The sequence below is a fragment of the Borostomias antarcticus genome (assembly GCF_949987555.1).
Source record: "Borostomias antarcticus genome assembly, chromosome: 4".
Taxonomy (NCBI): domain Eukaryota; kingdom Metazoa; phylum Chordata; class Actinopteri; order Stomiiformes; family Stomiidae; genus Borostomias; species Borostomias antarcticus.
Window position 1 is genome coordinate 24,299,406 of NC_140237.1, and position 17,443 is coordinate 24,316,848.

Here is a 17,443-nt window from a genome sequence, read left to right on the forward strand (position 1 = left end):
TTTAGGACTTGGGGAAAGAGCAAAGTGTGTGTGTGTGTGTGTGTACACTATGTGTTGGGTGGGCATCCATCTCTTACACGCACCAGAGCTCTCAAACAGACACACACACACACACACACACACACACACACACACACACACACACACACACACACACACACACACACACAGAACCCCTGCCATGCGGAGCAATGCTTCAGTGGATCTCCTCGTTTCACATACAGTATCTGTATAATTGATCAAACCTTGTCTTATCTGGTCTCTGCAGAGACCAGCCTGATGTGAGGAGCAGAGAGGGCGTCTGACTGGAACCTTTAGAAGAACAGCAGGAGGTGGTCTTCCTAGTCTGGAAGCTCTTCCAACGGGCTTTGCATGATAGTTCTAATATTTAGAGATTAAAGCAGCATGTGACATCTCTATCTGTAAATCTAGTACTGCAGACATGGGTTTGTGTGACAGTGTGACAGTATAGTGTTGTTATGTATGGATTTTAGATAGCTAAATCAAGTGTGCTACCTATTAGTGTGTGTGATTCTGAATAAGTGAACCAAGCAAGTGAAATGCAGTGAAGTCTGCGGGTTTGAAAGAGTGCTGATCCGAGCTCGCTCAGGAGTAGAAGTCCATGCCGTTCTTCTCACTCTCGTCCGAGGACGGGTTCTGATGCTGGTCCGAGTCCGACTCGAACATGGGGCTCCTCTGGAGGCCGCCGGCGCCAAGCGGGGCGCTGCTCTGACGGGACGCGAAGGGGGGCGGGCCAGAGCTGTCTGGGCGGCGGTGGGGGGTGGACCCCTCCTCCTCCTCCGGCTCCTCCTCTTGGCGGCGCGAGAGCCAGCCGGGGCCCGGGGGGGCCAGGCAGCAGTGCTCTCTGGCCGGGCTGGGGGAGAGGGCAGAGGGGCCGCGGTCCAGCAGGGCCTCCCTGATCCTCTGGTTCTCCCTGGTGGCCGCCTGCCACACCACCTCCAGCTCACCTTCCACCTCTCTGGAGGAAGACAGGACAGAGACACGCACAGGAGCCAGAGATCAGCGGAGCATCACTGAAGTGAGCTTGATTGCGGCGAGCGAGAGAGGTAGGATAGAGAGAGAGAGAGAGATGAGAGAGAGAGGGAGAGAGAAAATGAGATGGAGCATGTGGTTTTACATTCTAAACCACATGACCAAACATAGATGGCATTCTATATTTATTATAGATTCATTAGATAGGGTTACACATTGGATACTAGCGTCATGTCCATGGGGTGTACTTGTACATCAAGCTGCCTCACGCTAAGGAATCAGTCGATAGGCTCCTGCCCTATGGGCCACCAGGCTCCAGAACCATCGGTTCTCAAGGCTACTTACTTTTTTTTAACCTTTAGATAGGGTGAGAGAGATAGAGGATGTTTCTAACTGACCTCAGCTCACTACCTCCAGGTGTCTCTGCGGCCGCGGTCTGAACATCTGACCCATCATCATGATCTACCGCCCGTCCACAAAAACACACCCCGGTGCCAGAATACAGACAGCCACAAACGAGCTACGCCACCGGCTTGACCCGCAGTAAGCCTCCAGAGCTACAATTAGGGGTCAGAGTGAGTGACCGCCCCTTTATGGCGCGTGGGTGTTTTCCCGAGCGACCACTTTGGCGAGATGGAGCTCAGAGGGATGTAATAACTGTGATCAACGGCCCGTCGGTCATTTTTCTGACGTTGAACGACAAGAGTTGAGGTCAAGCTCATGCTTTGGGTCAAACCATTATCATGCGCTAAGCCGAGAGTTAGCATTGTGTTGACAGCCAAAGAGCACCGGGGTGAATGTTCAATAATAAAACTCGCACTGATCCTGCTAATACGAGCTTGCTGGGGGGGAGGAGAGAGAGAGGGGGGTGGGGCGCTGAACGCTGAATGTGTATAGACATTATGGTAATAAGTGCATGCGGATGGAAGATGAAGAATAGATGAGGAGGAGTGTGTGTGTGTGTGTGTGTGTGTGTGTGTGTGAGAGAGATAGAGATGAGAGAGGAGAAAGAAAGGGAGAGTGTGTGTGTGCGTGCGAGAGTGTGACAGTGTGAAAGACAGAGAAGGTGCACTTTCATCTTTCATTAAGCTGGATCAATTATCCCTCTCAGGGGAGAGAGGAGAGATGGAAGGGTAGAGGGAGGAGGGAGGAGGAGAGGAGGAGGAGGAGGGATGGAGGGGGGGAGGGGGGCAGAGAGAAAGGAAGCAGAGAGGGAGGGGAGGAGGATGAGCTTCTAGGGATGACAGGAGTGGAGGGGGAGAGAGAACGAGGGGAAGGGAGAGAGCAGTTACACTGGATGAGACACATGACAGTAATACCAGGGTATGGGGATGAAGTTGTGGATGTCATGGATGCGTTAATGGTGTGTGTACAGTATGTGTGTTAACGGTGTGTGTGTTAATGGTGTGTGTGTGTGTGTTTGTCTGTCTGTCTGTGAATAAGCGGGCAATTACCTAGACACAGACTATGACAAAGACATACATCACTGACTGTGTCATTGTGTGTGTAAGTGAGTGTGTGTGTGTGTGAGACACGAGGCGAGGGTGAACAAGTTGATGATGTAATTGATGCATTAACAATGTTTGTGCGTGTGTGGTGTTGTGGGCCCATATTTCTCTATGGATAAGCGGAAGCAATTACACACAGGCACAGACATGTGACAAAGACAAATTGACTGTTATACGGAGTGTGTGTGTGTGTGTGACGGGAGTAAACAGAACACACAGCGCTGTTACGGACCGGGTTTAGTGGGCACCAGGGAGGATTTTATCCTGTGTGTGTGTGTGTGTGTGTCATTAATGTGAATTATAGGGTGTTCTCTGATGGGTTAACAACCCGGCTATTACAGTACCCTGTGAATAGGAGCTGGGCTACATGTAGTAAATGTGTGTGTGTATGCCCATGTGTGTGGTGCTATTACATCTAATGGTTGAGCCCTGGGGTGATTAAAACTCCAATTGGTCCCACTTTACAATAAGGGTCACAAAAAACATTAGTTAACTGTTAACTAATGCTTATTTAGGGCTAGGTTAGGTTACTAATGTTAATTAATACCTTAGTTAAGGTTAGGGTTAGGGTTAGGTGAGTTAACCTTAGCTAACATAAATCACATTAGTAAATGGTTAATAGAGACATTAGTTAACTGTTACTTAATGCTTAATAATGCATTAACTAATGCTTATTAATGTACCCTTATTGTAAAGTGTTACCCTACAATTAATGTACGGTGGTTGCTTCAGGCTAGAGCGCAATGCGTAATGTAAACTGTGTGTCCTGAGCACAGCTGTGTGTTCCTTCCTTTGGTGCTGGTGGTTGCAGATATAAACAATATCCATTAATATTACATTCACTGCATGCTTATTTTAATGTTTTTGTTTTGTTTTTAACAAGTCAAAATCAGGGAGCAAACATTGCGTTTCACAGCTGTTCCTTCAGCTGTTCTGTTCAGTATGCAGTGTATAGACTACCCGTAACCCTGAATCTTATCTCAGTAGGATGACATTTAGGATGTCTGGTAGTACAGAAACATGTTTCCTAACTGCATTTAGGAAAACATCTCATCTTATCTTAGGATGGGTCGATCGTCCAGCTGTGAATTATGTTCGCTATGTTAAACTCCATTGACTTATGCTAACCAGGCCAGGTCCAGTCTGGCTTACGTATGTGCGGGCTGGCTTGTTTCTGTTCAGGACTGGTAGGACGGATGCTAGTGATGCCACTGAAATAGCTGTGAATTGAGATGACATGAAATAATGTCTGATAAATTAAGATAGGTCTTGTCGCTTGGACACATCAGTTCCAATGCTTTTAATGCTAATCCAGCACAATAAGAGCGGGATAGCCAGTTAGCTCATGAGCTCACAACAACTAGCAGCAGCTTCCATAACATTAATGGTAGCGGTCAGTGACTAAAGCAGTTACACTGATTAATCTTGTAACGTTAGCTATTTTGCTGCAATTGGTTCAACTTCTGTTTCTTAACACAAGGCTAGCGGACCTACAGCGGGTCCCCGATGGACGAGCTGGCGGACCTCCATGTTTTATGTGATGTTTGTATACAGCTTTACATTTTGAACCAGAATTTACCTGACCTGTCCGGGGTGTCATGTTGAGCTGGTCGTCAGTGACTAGGTTGTTCAAGGCCTGGACCACACGTACATGGATATTCTTTTACGTGGATTTTTTCGTCCTCGTTTAAAAAAATAACTGCCCACACCACAAAAATATCTCTGACCATACGAACAGCTAAAACCGAACACGATCGCCCCTAAAGCCTGCAATGCTATGCCAGGCCAGTAGGTAGCGATAAGCAAAATGTCAAATACTGTAGAAGAACATTATGAGCATGCGCAGCCAGTTGTACTCAAACGGCGGCAGTGACTCAAGTCGTGAACAGAGCACTCTTTGAAACAGACAGAAAAAAAGTACAAAATAGACAGAAAAATAATGGCGAAGAGTAATATGGTACATTTCCGCCATTGTTGTTTTAGAAAACCGTTTTGCTTCAATGCGCATGTGCGAACGGCTTGACCCTTGACGTCATAGCATCGACACCAGCTCCGTTTAATTTAACCACACTGATCCACTCAATTGGATATTTTTTTATTTCTCCACTTTTTTACCCGTTTAAAGAAATCTCCAATTGAGTGGGTGAAATCGCCGTGTTCGTGTGGTTGAGAGGCCCACTTGGACAAAAGAATGTGCATTTAGAAATAAATCGTCTTCGTGTGGTCCAGGCCCAAGACTACCCTCGAGTGACGGTTGAAAGCAGAATTTTGACGGTATCCCAACCGAGTTCCACCATGGTAAAAGGGACAGGGGAGGGCATGCCATGCAAGCGGAATTCCGACGGTATCCTAACAGAGGTCCACATGAGTTTTACCATCTTGTGGTGCCAAAAGAGAAATGCAGGTCAACATTGACCAGAGTAAGGGAGGGAGGGAGTGACAACCGGACAAACGCTATCCTAGGTGCTGGCTTAAAGCCTTGCATAAAAACCTTAGCCATCTTAAAGTCTGCTAGTTTTGGCTTAAAAACAAATTGGCTAGTTATTTTTGGCTTGGACAAAATATACGGACAATTCTATGGGAAACGTTGCATATCCATAGCCAGCCGGTCCCTGAGAGCCGTGGACGGCTTGTGTCCATCGAGGCGCAGTCTTTAGCATTCTAAACATAGATAGCCAGACAGGACAAGTGGAGACTGGGTAATCACATTTAAAGTTAGGTTAGTTAGTTAGTTAGTTAGTATTTCCTGAATGAAGATAAGACAGGAGGTCTGAGATAGGATACAGCCATGAGTTTAGGAATTACTTGCTTCTGTAATGGGAAGATAGGATTTAAGGTTCAATTAAGATTCAATTAAGATTTAAGCTTTAAGGATATGTTTCTGTAACGAGGCCCCTGTACAACTGCCACCTTGTTATTGTGTTCCGAACATGAAAGCTGGGGTTTGGATTTCAATTCCACACCTTCAGGATGAACGGATAATATCCCATTTTAAATCTTTTTCCAATTTAAGCAGCTTATCCTCGCACTTTTTTTTTTTTCCATTGTCAAACTGGAATCGCTTCGTGAAATGAGGAAATTGAAAAATAGATTAAGCCTGCACGTCCGTTTATGGAAATACAAACAGTGCATGACATGGATGATGAAACATTTATGTAGGCTACAGGTATATATATATATGTATGTACATATATATCTCCCAAGGATTTTATTCCAAAGTTATTTATAGTATACATATTGAGTATCAATCTTTCACTTTTTCAACCATCCCTCCCCAACCCTAAACACTCCCTGCAAGGTAGGCTATCAATGTTACTTGCATGAAGTGACAAGGCTACAGGTATATTTAAAGGAGCCTGTTTATGTCAGACAATCTTCTCAGCACAGCTCCTCCTCCTGTATAGCTCATCTTTTATGTACAGTATGTCGAGCAGAATGGGTTAGTCCGGCCCAGCTTTAACAGCAGGCCCTCACTCTCCCAGAGTCGAAGATGGTTTCCCTCAATCTCCGAACTCCTGGGAAGCCTGTGTTCCGGTCCCGGGCTGTGGGACTCGTATATCTCGGTCGTGAGAAGGTGAGGTGTATGTTATTCCTCCTGTGGTTGATGTGAGCGTCTCCCTCTGTCTCTCACCCTCTCTATAACGCCACCCCCCCCCTTCTCTATCGATCCCTATCTCTATCTCTTTCTCCAGCCTGAAACTAGTCTGGGACACGGTCAATTACTGTACTCTTAGTCCTGATCCTCTCAGTACGAGCTAGTGGGGGAGGTAGAGTGAGCTCTGTGTGGTTAGGTTCTGCAGCAGGGCTGAGTGGGCTGAGGGGCTACGTAGCCTCACCGACCGCCCCAGTATCAGACACAGAACGGACATCTTAGGTTGGTATCAGGGGGCACAGACGATACCCCTGTTTAAGTAACTAATATCACACAACTATGACCAATCATCCATGTATTCCCATTTCAATAAAATTCAGATCAGTTTATTGACATGTACATGATTTACACATAGGAGGAATGTGTTCAGGTCGATGGTGCAGCCCCGCCCCCCACAGGTGCCTCCCACCCTGCAGATGCCCTCCCCTTCCTCTGTCACAGATCCTGCCTTCTCAGCAGAAGGCAAACTCCACACAGGAAGGAGTTCACACGGATCTGTTTGTGAGAGAGAGAGAGATAGAGAGAGAGAGAGAGAGAGAGAGAGAGAGAGAGAGAGAGAGAGGGAGGGAGGGAGGGAGAGAGTGTGTGTGTATATGCGTGTCTGTGACGCACACAGACTGCAAGGCAGAACAATAAATTGTGGGAGGAAGGTCTGTGAGGAAAAGGGGGAGAGAGAGAGAGAGAGAGATAAAAGAGCCAAGGTACAGAGACAGAGAGGGATGAGAGCTAGAAAGAGAGTGATTTCCATTCAGACACATCACTGTCTGCCAGACAGAGACAAGACGGACGAGGCGGGTTCTGCCTTCGGACTCTGGCCTCCCGTTGATGACAGATGACTTCATCAGGAGTGACAGCTACACTTTGTGATCAGCCCCTCTCTCTCCCTCTTACTCTCTCTCTCTCTCTCTTCCCTCTTTCTCTCCACAGCCCACCAGATATGACCCAGTTTAGTCAGTCAATCATCTTCAGCTCAAACACAAACTACAGTAATACTACTGTAACTGTACAGCATGGGTTGTGTACAAATATACAACGAGTGTACAGATAGGCTTATGTACAAACAAACAAGTATACAACGAGTATAAAAAATAGACATGTGTACAGAGTACAGACGGGGGAGATGCACACAGGACAGGGTAAAATAAATAAAGGCCTACTCCTAGAATGAGCCCTGGGACTTCACTGGGACACAGTTCTAAGAAGTGCAGGTAAGAGACGCTTTCCTTTGTGAGGCCATACAGTGAATCTGCACTGAGTACACTTAATACTGTACTATGATTCCATACTACTACACATTAGGGTTGGGCGATGTGTACTCAAATATGACATCACGATGTGCACATCCAAACATCGCGATGGATGATGACATTGTCCTATAGTGGTTTTCAAAATACAAATAAAAGCCTAATCCTATAAAATAGCCTACTGATTTTCATTATTTCATAGGCCTATTACAGGTACGTATGCATTTACACTGTATTCTTTGTCTTTTGATTAAGGTAGGCACAGCACAGACACACACACACACACACACACACACACACACACTCTCAATTAAGGAGAGCCGGGCTCTCATATGAGAAAGGATGGTGGGGTTTTAGGGAAGAGTGGTAGCAGAAGAGCATTTGAGAGATTCAGCTCCATGAGAGAAAGACCAGAGAGAGAGACCGGACACGCTCCCCGCCATCCTGACTCACCGGATCTGATAACGGCCTACCACTAGGGGGCGATCCATCAAACTAGAAGTACCCTCCTCAAGCGTAGTTCAACCAATTAACCACCCATTCATATCACCTTCTTCACTGATTAATCACTCATTCATATCACCGTCTTTGTGAATTCCCCCGAAAGAGAAAGTCATTGGCAGGTATGGGGGCGGAAACGGCAATCGAGGAGCATCCAGCCAATTCCCTGAAGACGAACAGGTGTGGGGGAGAAAGAGAGAAAGTGGCAAATCGTCAATGATCTCCGGCGGGGGGGGGAACCCTGCCGGGGTTTAAAGACCTGCTGATTGCGGCGGATTAGGCGAGATATGCACCGTCCTCTCGGGATTAGTCCCGGTTCGGAGTGGAGGGGGAACGCTACGCTAGCGCAGGGAGGTGAGCGCGTTCAACTCAATCTGACATGAGAGGGATCGAAAACACTTGAGACGGAATTGGATCCGTCTCGCTCGCTGTGCTTCTCCTCCTCATAGGCAGACGCCGGGCGCTGAGTAGCATCCTCGCGGACTGTACCGTCGCATCTGAGACGGACTCAATCACAGTGTTGTATTATCGCTTTCTGTGGTAAGGGTCAGGACGTTTTCCTCACGGCGTCCTCCCAAACAACCACGGAAAACTCGGGGTCCTTCCACACTATGAAGGCACTAGGCATATGCAGCATCGTCAGAGAGACTTAAGCCTAATTTATACTTCATAAAACGGCTCATGGCTCTTGGTTGCCATGGAATGGAAGCTAAAGACAATGCCCAGGCATTCCATTCCATGGCAACCAAGAGCCATGAGACATGAGCCACGAGCCGTTTTATGAAGTATAAATTAGGCTTTAGTCCCATTCCACATTCATTCCAGATTCCAGATTCCTTGTATTCGTCACATGTGGGCGGCTGTAGCTCAGTTGGTAGAGCGGGTAGTTCAATGATCGAAGGGTCAGTGGTTCCAACCCCAGCTCCGACTGTCCACATGTCGAAGTGTCCTTGAGCAAGACACCTAACCCCAAATTGCTCCCAATGAGCAGGTTAGCACCTTGCATGGCAGCTACCGCCATTGGTGGGTGAATGTGTGTGTGAATGGGTGAATGAGAGGCCATTGTAAAGCGCTTTGAGTGCCGTTAAGGTGGAAAAGCGCTATATAAGTGCAGTCCATTTACATGTAATGTACAGGTGTACAGTCACAGCGAAATGTTGCTGCCGGCTCCAAGATTATGCGTAATACAGATAAACTCCAATACTCGATTTTCAAATGACAAATCTACAAGTCAGACATTTACACATTACAAAATGTAATGGGTGGGTGAGTTATGTACATTGCAAAAGTATTGACATTTGCATAAGTGGTTATATTAAATACACTAGATATCCTGATTCTCTGGGTGTAGTGGTACTATACGTTAGACAGAGTCATTCAGGAGCCGGAAGGCTTGCGTAAGGAAGCTCTTCCTGAGTCTCTCCGTCCACGCTGTGTGTGTGCGGTATCTCTTCCCTGACCGCAGCAAAGATAACAGTCTGTTGCCTGGGTGGCTGGGGTCTCTCAGGATCCTGTTGACCTTGGTCTTGCATCTTCTGGTCTAGATGTCCTCGAGGTGGGGGAGTGGCCTCCCTAAGGTACGTTCAGCTGACCGTACCACTCTCTGTAGGGCCTTGCGATCCTGAGAGCAGCTGTTCCCGTACCAGGTGGTGATATTCCCAGTCAGGATGCTTTTGATCGTGCATGAGTAGAAGCTCCGTCGGATCTGGTGGGACGCTCTTTCATCAGTTGTCTGCGGTGGTACGGTCTCTGACGTGCTTTCCTCACCACAGTGTCCATGTGTGTTGACCATGTCAGGTTCTTGGTGATCTGGACACCAAGGTACTTGAAGCTGTCCACTCTCTAGGGGTCCCGTTGATGATTAGAGGGGTGTAGTTCCTCTCCTGCTTCCTCCCAATGTCCACCACCATCTCCTTTGTCTTGCTGATGTTCAGAAGGAGGTTGTTTTCCTGACACCATTGGATCAGGAGCCTGACCTCCTCCACGTAGGCCCTTCCATCATTGTTGGTGATCAGGCTTTTTGCGGCTGTCATCAGCAAACTTTACGATGGTATTGGAGTCAAAGGTGCATGTACAGGGAGTACAGTAGTGGAGACAGCACTCATCCCTGGGGGGCTCCCGTGTTGAGAGTGAGGTGTGGTTGCCTACTGTACCTTCACCACCTGGGGTCTGTCTGACAGGAAGTCCACTTGCACAGGGCGTCGCTTTGCCCCAGGACCCTGAGCTTGGTGTCGAGTCTGGGTGGGGTTATAGTGTTGAAAGCTGAACTGTAGTCAATAAACAGCAGTCTCACATAAGCAGTTCAAATGACCCTTCATTTAGCTGTACTGTTTTGCTTGTCAACAGTGGGTGCCTTTGTAAGCTAAGTACAGTACACTGTTTTAACCAATGCCAGGTCCCTTTCCTGGCAGGAGCATTACCATTTCCTGGGTAGTTTTGGCATCACTACGGTCCTCACTCATCTCTCTCCCTCCTCACTCATCTCTCTCCCTCCTCACTCATCTCTCTCCCTCCTCACTCATCTCTCTTCCTCCCCACTCATCTCTCTTCCTCCCCACTCATCTCTCTCCCTCCTCACTCATCTCTCTCCTGTCCTCACTCATCTCTCTCCTGTCCTCACTCATCTCTCTCCCTCCTCACTCATCACTCCTCCTGCTCTCTCCTCCTGCTACTCTCCCTCCTACTCTCTCCGTCCTGCTCTCTCCTCCTGCTCTCTCTCCTCCTGCTACTCTCCATCCTACTACTCTCCGTCCTGCTCTCTCCTCCTGCTCTCTCTCCTCCTGCTACTCTCCCTCCTACTCTCTCCGTCCTGCTCTCTCAACCTGCCCTCTCATGTCCTCGCTCTCTTTCTCCTGCCAGGATTGAGGATCGATGAGATTTTGTTTGCTTCCTGCCCGATACAGAGTCGCCATCTGCCAGGATGAACGCAACAGCGGGTGGAAAGAGGAGATGGAGGAAGAGGGGTGTTTTGGTGTCTGGACCAAGGCTGTGGAAGTGAGCTAGAGATAGCTGAGATTGAGGTGGGGAACAGGGGGAGAGAGATAGAGAGAGAGAGGACAGTATTGACCGCGAGTGTTAAAGCTCCCAAAGTTGCACAGTCACAGCCGTCGACACCATCGCCACAGACTAGCTGGCTGGGGAGGAGGAGGAGGAGGAGGAGAAGGTGGAGGAGAAGCAGGAGGTGGAGGAGAAGGATGATGGAGGAGGTGGAGGAGGAGCAAGAGGAGTTGGAGCAGGTGAAGGAGAAAAAGGTGGAGGAGAAGGAGGATGGGGGAGGTGGAGGAGGAAGAGGAGGTGGCGGAGGAAGAAGAGGGAGAGGGCTTGAGAAAAAAGGGGAAGGAAGTGAGAGAGAGAGAGAGAGAGGGAGAGAGAGAGAGAGAGAATGAGAGGTAAACAAAGTAGAGAATGTTACTACATGCTCCAAACACACACACACACACACACGCACACACACACACACACACATACTCGTTGGCTGTCATAACATAGCTGTTCAACATGCAGGAAATGACAACGAGGAGAGATGGCCTCAAGTCATGCAAAGCTAATAAGACCGTCAAGCACACCAGTCAGAGCGCTAAGCTACTGATGCAACCTTCACGGCCCTGTGGTGCTGTGAAGCGTAGGGCAGACACACACACACGACACGTGTCACCACACACAACAACACACACACACACACACACACACACACACACACACACACACAGCAACTTACGCAATAACTGGGCATTGTGATTGAGAGCAAGTCTTAACCTTGCATTGCTATTCATCTAATAGAGACAGGCTTAACTGACACCAGGAGAGGGTGTGAGAGAAATCAAGCTCTGGCTTCATCTGCCAAGACAGCTGGTGTCTCCAATTCTTTTATCATCTCTTTCCAAGTCTCAATCCTCCATTTTGGAACGAGAAAAGGTTACACTGACACAGACAGACATGCACGTACATACACACACACACACACACACACACACACACACACACACACACACACACACAAAGACAGACTCTCCCTTTCTCTCTGTCGTCTGAAGAATGGTGATGTGCGTCAGAGAGAGAGAGAGAACCAATCACACTGATGCAGGTGTAATGAGAACAGAGCTTGAGCCTGTCATTGTTGCTCATCCAAAACAGCAGACTGTGGAATAATCATCAGAATCAATAGAGCTGAACTCTTGTGTCGCCGAGACCGTTCTCTGGGCCAGAGGGAGCACTCAGGCAGGAGAGGTCAAAAGGAGTTTGAAGGAGTGATCATTCATGTGCATGCATAATCACCCATGTGCATAATGTGGCAAGTCTTTTGAAAAATGTGTGTGTGTGTGTGTGTGTGAGAGAGAGAGAGAGAGAGAAATACTGTACAATGCATGAATCTATGTGCTTCAGTGAGAAAGTGTGGGTGTGTACTGTGTGTGTGTGTGTGTATGTGTGTGTGTGTGTGTATGTGTGTGTGTGTGCGTGCGTGCGTGTGTCCAGCCGTCAGGACACCTCACATTAAGTCAGTAGGCACCCCCTAGAGTGTCTGATCCGCACTGGTGTCACGGTAAAGGTCAGTCTAGTCCAGCCTCCCTCCACCCTGGAGCCGTTAGTATTCAAATAGACGGCAGAGAAGGGTCACTCACCAAGGGGCACAGGGCCACTCACCTTTGACCTTCCCCCTACTTCGAAGCTGCCAGTCATCCCTCGACTGACCCTGTTCAGACACTCTGTGAGTGCACACCCTCGCAATCCTTCCTCCATAGGCAGTTCACTGGATATGGATATCACTAGGTCAGTGAAACAGCACTGGACAGAGGAAAGTGACAGATCCATGTCTAGCCTCGTCTCCATATCCGGTCGACAAGCAAGAAAGGAAGGAAGGAAGCAAGGAAGGAAGGAAGGAAGCTAGGAAAGAATTGATAAAAGTAGGCTAGGAAGGAACGCAAGGGAGGGAGGGGAGGCGTCTTCTCTAACTCGGGTCTCAATGGAGTCCATCTGTCATCACCACGGGAGAACACTAGGGGACCCTCGCCATGGTAACAGTGCAAAACAGGAGGAGACAGGCCTGGCGAGCGGAGCCCAGAGGCGCCGGAGAGAATGGAGGAGCAGATTGCCTGGAGTAGGTGAATGGGAGGCAGAGTCAAATTAAGAGATTAATACTAGAAAATTAGTGTATATATTAGCATGCTAATTACAACAAGGGAAAGCCTTTTAAATGGCTGAGGAGCATGAATATTCATGACAATATGGTAATTCCAAGTCAGGGAGCGACTAATGGGAAACGATCCCTGGAATGGAGTAAACTGACATTTTCAGAGTGTCTCCTTAGTTAAAATGAATTCTACGCTGACAAGATGAAAGGTTCCACTTATGTAAAAGGCTTCTGAGAGGGAAGAATATACTGTAACACAAGCTCTGTACTCTGTCTAGGTGGTCCTCAGACGAGCCCTCCAGCTGCGATTCCAGTCATCCCGAGCTAGCCATGTCTGGCTAGCTCACCAGTGCTTTCCGCCCCTGCGTCTCTCGAGTACGTCCATGTGTGTTGGTGTGGGATGCCCTGGAGATCGATCGATGCCCGGGTGTTGGCTCCCACACCACCAGTTTGCTGGCTGGAAGTACACTCACCTCTACGGTATGGGACGCAGAGAAATAAAGCCACAAAGATAATTGGGGGAATCCAAATTATTACATCACTTATTTATCGGAATGGACCTCTGGACCCTATTATGCACGATTCAATGACTGGCTTACGCTTAGGGCGCTTGGCGTTTGTGTTCAGACCAATCAGGCATCAATTATCTAGCCAGGGTTTTTCCTGCATAGACATGTTTTTGGGCGCCCCCCAAAGAGATTTTAGGCAGAGCCAAAGGAAAATCACCAGTGCCAAAATGCTAAAACATGAGAATAAAAATAGCAATTAAAATCCTCTTCAAATGTGTTTGACAGCTTGTTTCAAGTGCAGCACATCCCTCTTTCTTGCATAGTCCATGGTTTGGACCACTGGTAATCCAGATAATTAATAGACAGGTTATCAGGATCTTAAACATTTTGTCTTCATATCCATTTTGTGTCATGTCGGGAGATTTCCCGCGATTGTGAAAAGTGAGCTCAGTCAGAACAACAGCAAAGAATATAGGCCTATATATGCTGGTAGGCTACTCGGCATAAAACAGAGGTTTCCCCCCCAAGATTGTGTGCGCATCACCCCCCAAAGACCCATTCTGAGCCAGGAAAAACCATTCTATCTATCTATTCCGCTGTACCTTTCCCACTGCTAAAACCCCAAATTTCCCCCACAGGGATTATTAAAGTATTTCTTATCTTCAGAATCAACCAGTTCCCATCACGCATTCCAAGCATCAGCGTTCATCTCTGGCCTCTCCAGCCCCCCAAAACCCTCTGCGACGCAGTTAGTTTATTAATCAACCATCAATCTGCTTAACGACATTCAAACCCCCTTTGACCTCTTTGTTTTTCGCCGCTGTCGATGAGGTTTTTAGTCGTTTTTTAATTAAATCGCACCAAGCGCCGGCTCAGCAGACCTGATGTGATAGGCTGATTGGCCAGGCCAGACGAGCTCTGACTAATGAAGCAGGAATCGATGCGCGCTGGCAGGCCGCTGCTCTGGATGGCCGTCCGGCGAGGGAAGGCGGGGTGGTGGAGCTCTTGAAACGTCCTCTAGCGCCCCGAAGATGGGTGCACACTCCGACAATGCTGAGGCAGTGTACCGTTTAGCGAGGAACTGATATGACATGAAAGGACAGGCAAAATGACAGCCATGAACCATCTATCGCTCTAATGGCGTCTAGGTGGACAGCGTCTTTCAGTTTTGTGTTCTGGTGTTGGTAAGTGTCCACTCACAGCAACAAAAAGTAAACACTGAAGTGTTTAAGCCACCAAAACCGACAACTTTGCGATGGACTATTCCTTTAAGCTGGTTTCCTCGGGTCGACGAGGTGACTAATAGTCAGAGTTTTCTCCCTGTTGCAGTGGCAGCGTTGCTGGGCGATGGTGAGAGACAGACAAAACACCCCCAGACAGACAGACTGACAGACAGACAGACAGGCAGGCAGACAGACAGACACAGACAGACAAGCAGGCAGGAAGACAGAGACAACAGACAGGCAGACGGACGACAGGGTCTCTGGAGGGGACTGAAGAACAGCCTGGTGGATGATGATGATGGTGATGGCTCTGCAGTCTCACTGTCTAGTCACCTCAAACAAGAAAGGCTTCACACCACTGCCTGGGATGAATAATACATGTAACTGAAAGAGGGAGGGAGAGAGAGGCCCAATCCCAATGTCCCCCCTAAACCCTCAAGCCCTGAGCCCTCACAGACTTATTGACGTCACCTGGTGAAGTGATCGAGTGCGCGAGGCTGCAAGGGCTCGAATTGGTATAACAAGGAATGGGACAGCACTTGTGACATCACATTACGTTGACGTGAAAACATATTTCTTACTATTGTGGGCGTGGGGCTTTTTTTTAAATCAATTTGTAAATTGTACATGTTTTTCTTGTAGGCCTTCGTGTAAATTAATTTTGGCTGAGTCAAATCCCCTTTACATTATCAGAACTCTCTGTGTTACCCTCAAAACATTTGTTCAACTTGAAATCATTTCATTTTGTGGTCATATGCGATCGCATCTGCGATCAAATATCAACCCAACCCAGTATTTGTTAGTAGGATCGCATCGATCCTACATTACTGCCTGTGATTCTTGTTTGTGATTAATCCAAAAGTATTAACTTAAGAATGATAATATATTATGTATACACATTCCTGCACCTCACAACTCTTTCCATATTCATGTTGGAAATCTCAATTCAAAGAACACTGCACCGAAATGGGTAATTAATGTCATACTGCTTTTAACTGGGCAATCATATGATTTAGAGCAACAGAAATCGATGTAAATTATAACCATAGCCTACATATTTTTAATCAAATCACATTATACAAACCCATGGGGTTAATAACCCATAGGCCTACTTAAAAATAATGAAACCAAAATAATTATAAGGCTACTTGTGCAGATAAGCAAGTCCAGCTGAAAACATGAAAACATATTTTGTTCTGTAACGTGAACGTTAGGGTTGGTTGATCTGTCCGTGCTTGTTTATTGGCTGTTCTTCAGGTAACCCCGTGTTTCACGTCACGACGCTATGAACTGTGGGTAATTCCCTTGGGCTAAGTCTGCAGAAATGCAGACTTACGGGAAGGGGCCATAAAGGGCTCAAAATGGCTGCCGGAGAGCCCTCGCGCACTTGCCGAGTTGACATTGGGACACCCCTAAGCCCTCGCGGACTTCGCGGGAGCGCGCCCTTAAGTCTGCGAGTCTGCAAGGGTGGACATTGGGACTGGGCCGACGAGAGAGAGTGATAAATAGACAGGAGAAAAGAGAGGAAGACAGAAAGATTGAGAAAGAGTGAGAGAGTGGGAGACAGGAGAGAAGAAATAGTCAAATCGAGAAAGACAGAGGAAGATTGAAAAAGGGAAAATAGAGAGAGGGGGGGGGGGATTTGACTATCACCCCCAACCCCCATTATCTTCAAACATTCCAATCACCATTGCAGGTGATCCAAACACAAAATGGCGTCCAATTTCCACGCTTTCATCGCAACTCAATCCCAGATGCCATTTTCATCCCACATCAATGAGTGAAGAGCTCATTCACAAATAAGCTGCAGGGGAACGGCGAGCTGACCAATCAACCAGCCCATTAGAGTCTCAGAATCTGCTTTCTTACTGGCAGACTCTGAAAGGTCTTCAGAACTGAGAGAGAGAGAGAGAGAGAGAGAGAGAGAGAGAGAGAGCACCACAAAGAGTGAGTACCACAGAGAGAGCGCCAAAGAGAGAGCACCACAGAGAGAGAGCACATGACAGAGAGAGACACAGAGAGAGAGAGAGAGAGCACCAGAGAGAGAGAGAGAACCACAGAGAGAGAAAGATCACCACAGAGACAGAGCTCCACAGAGAGAGAGCATGACAGAGAGAGAGGGGGAGAGAGAGAGGGAGAGAGCACCACAGAGAGAGAGCATGACAGAGAGAGAGGGGGAGAGAGAGGGAGAGAGCACCACAGAGAGAGAGCATGACAGAGAGAGAGAAGGAGAGAGAGAGGTAGGTTTTGGTGTACTCATGGAGCCATTCAGTGTGTTTATATCTTTCATTTTCCTCCTTTCCTCCTTTCCATTTCCTTTCATCCTTTTTCGTTCGACATTGCTGCCACGCAGGTTCAAAAAACATCACAGCAGAGCTCTACCGCATTACACAGCGTTTCCTGGTAGACTACATCTACAGCAGTGTCTAAAGAAACTAGGAGAGACAACAAACTGCCACAAGACACCGTCAAACTACCGAGCTTCCTGCTGCGGATAGTCACTGTGAGCTTCGTACCCTACCACAGAACCTCTGCTTGTTGGCAAATGCCAATGCTAACGAGCTCAGAGCTCCATCGTCTGTGTCCTTATCCCTCGGCCTTTGGAGTGGAGGGAGGAGAGAGGAGAAGGAGAGGGAGGAGAGAGGGGAAGGAGAGGGAGAGGTAGACAAATACCCCCTAGGTCTC

At 47.8% G+C, this 17,443-nt stretch overlaps 1 protein-coding gene across 1 annotated transcript in view; it reads right to left on the bottom strand.

Annotated features, from left to right (window-relative positions):
- Positions 1-606: 606 nt before the first annotated feature.
- The window catches only part of cep89 (centrosomal protein 89), a gene marked incomplete at both ends in the record, with an annotated part of 120,188 nt that continues 103,351 nt past the window's right edge, over positions 607-17,443 (bottom strand). Inside the window, one exon of the mRNA XM_084437396.1 lies at positions 607-979. Within this exon, the coding sequence (XP_084293522.1) occupies positions 607-979 (373 nt within the window). The remainder of the gene's footprint in view (positions 980-17,443) is intronic.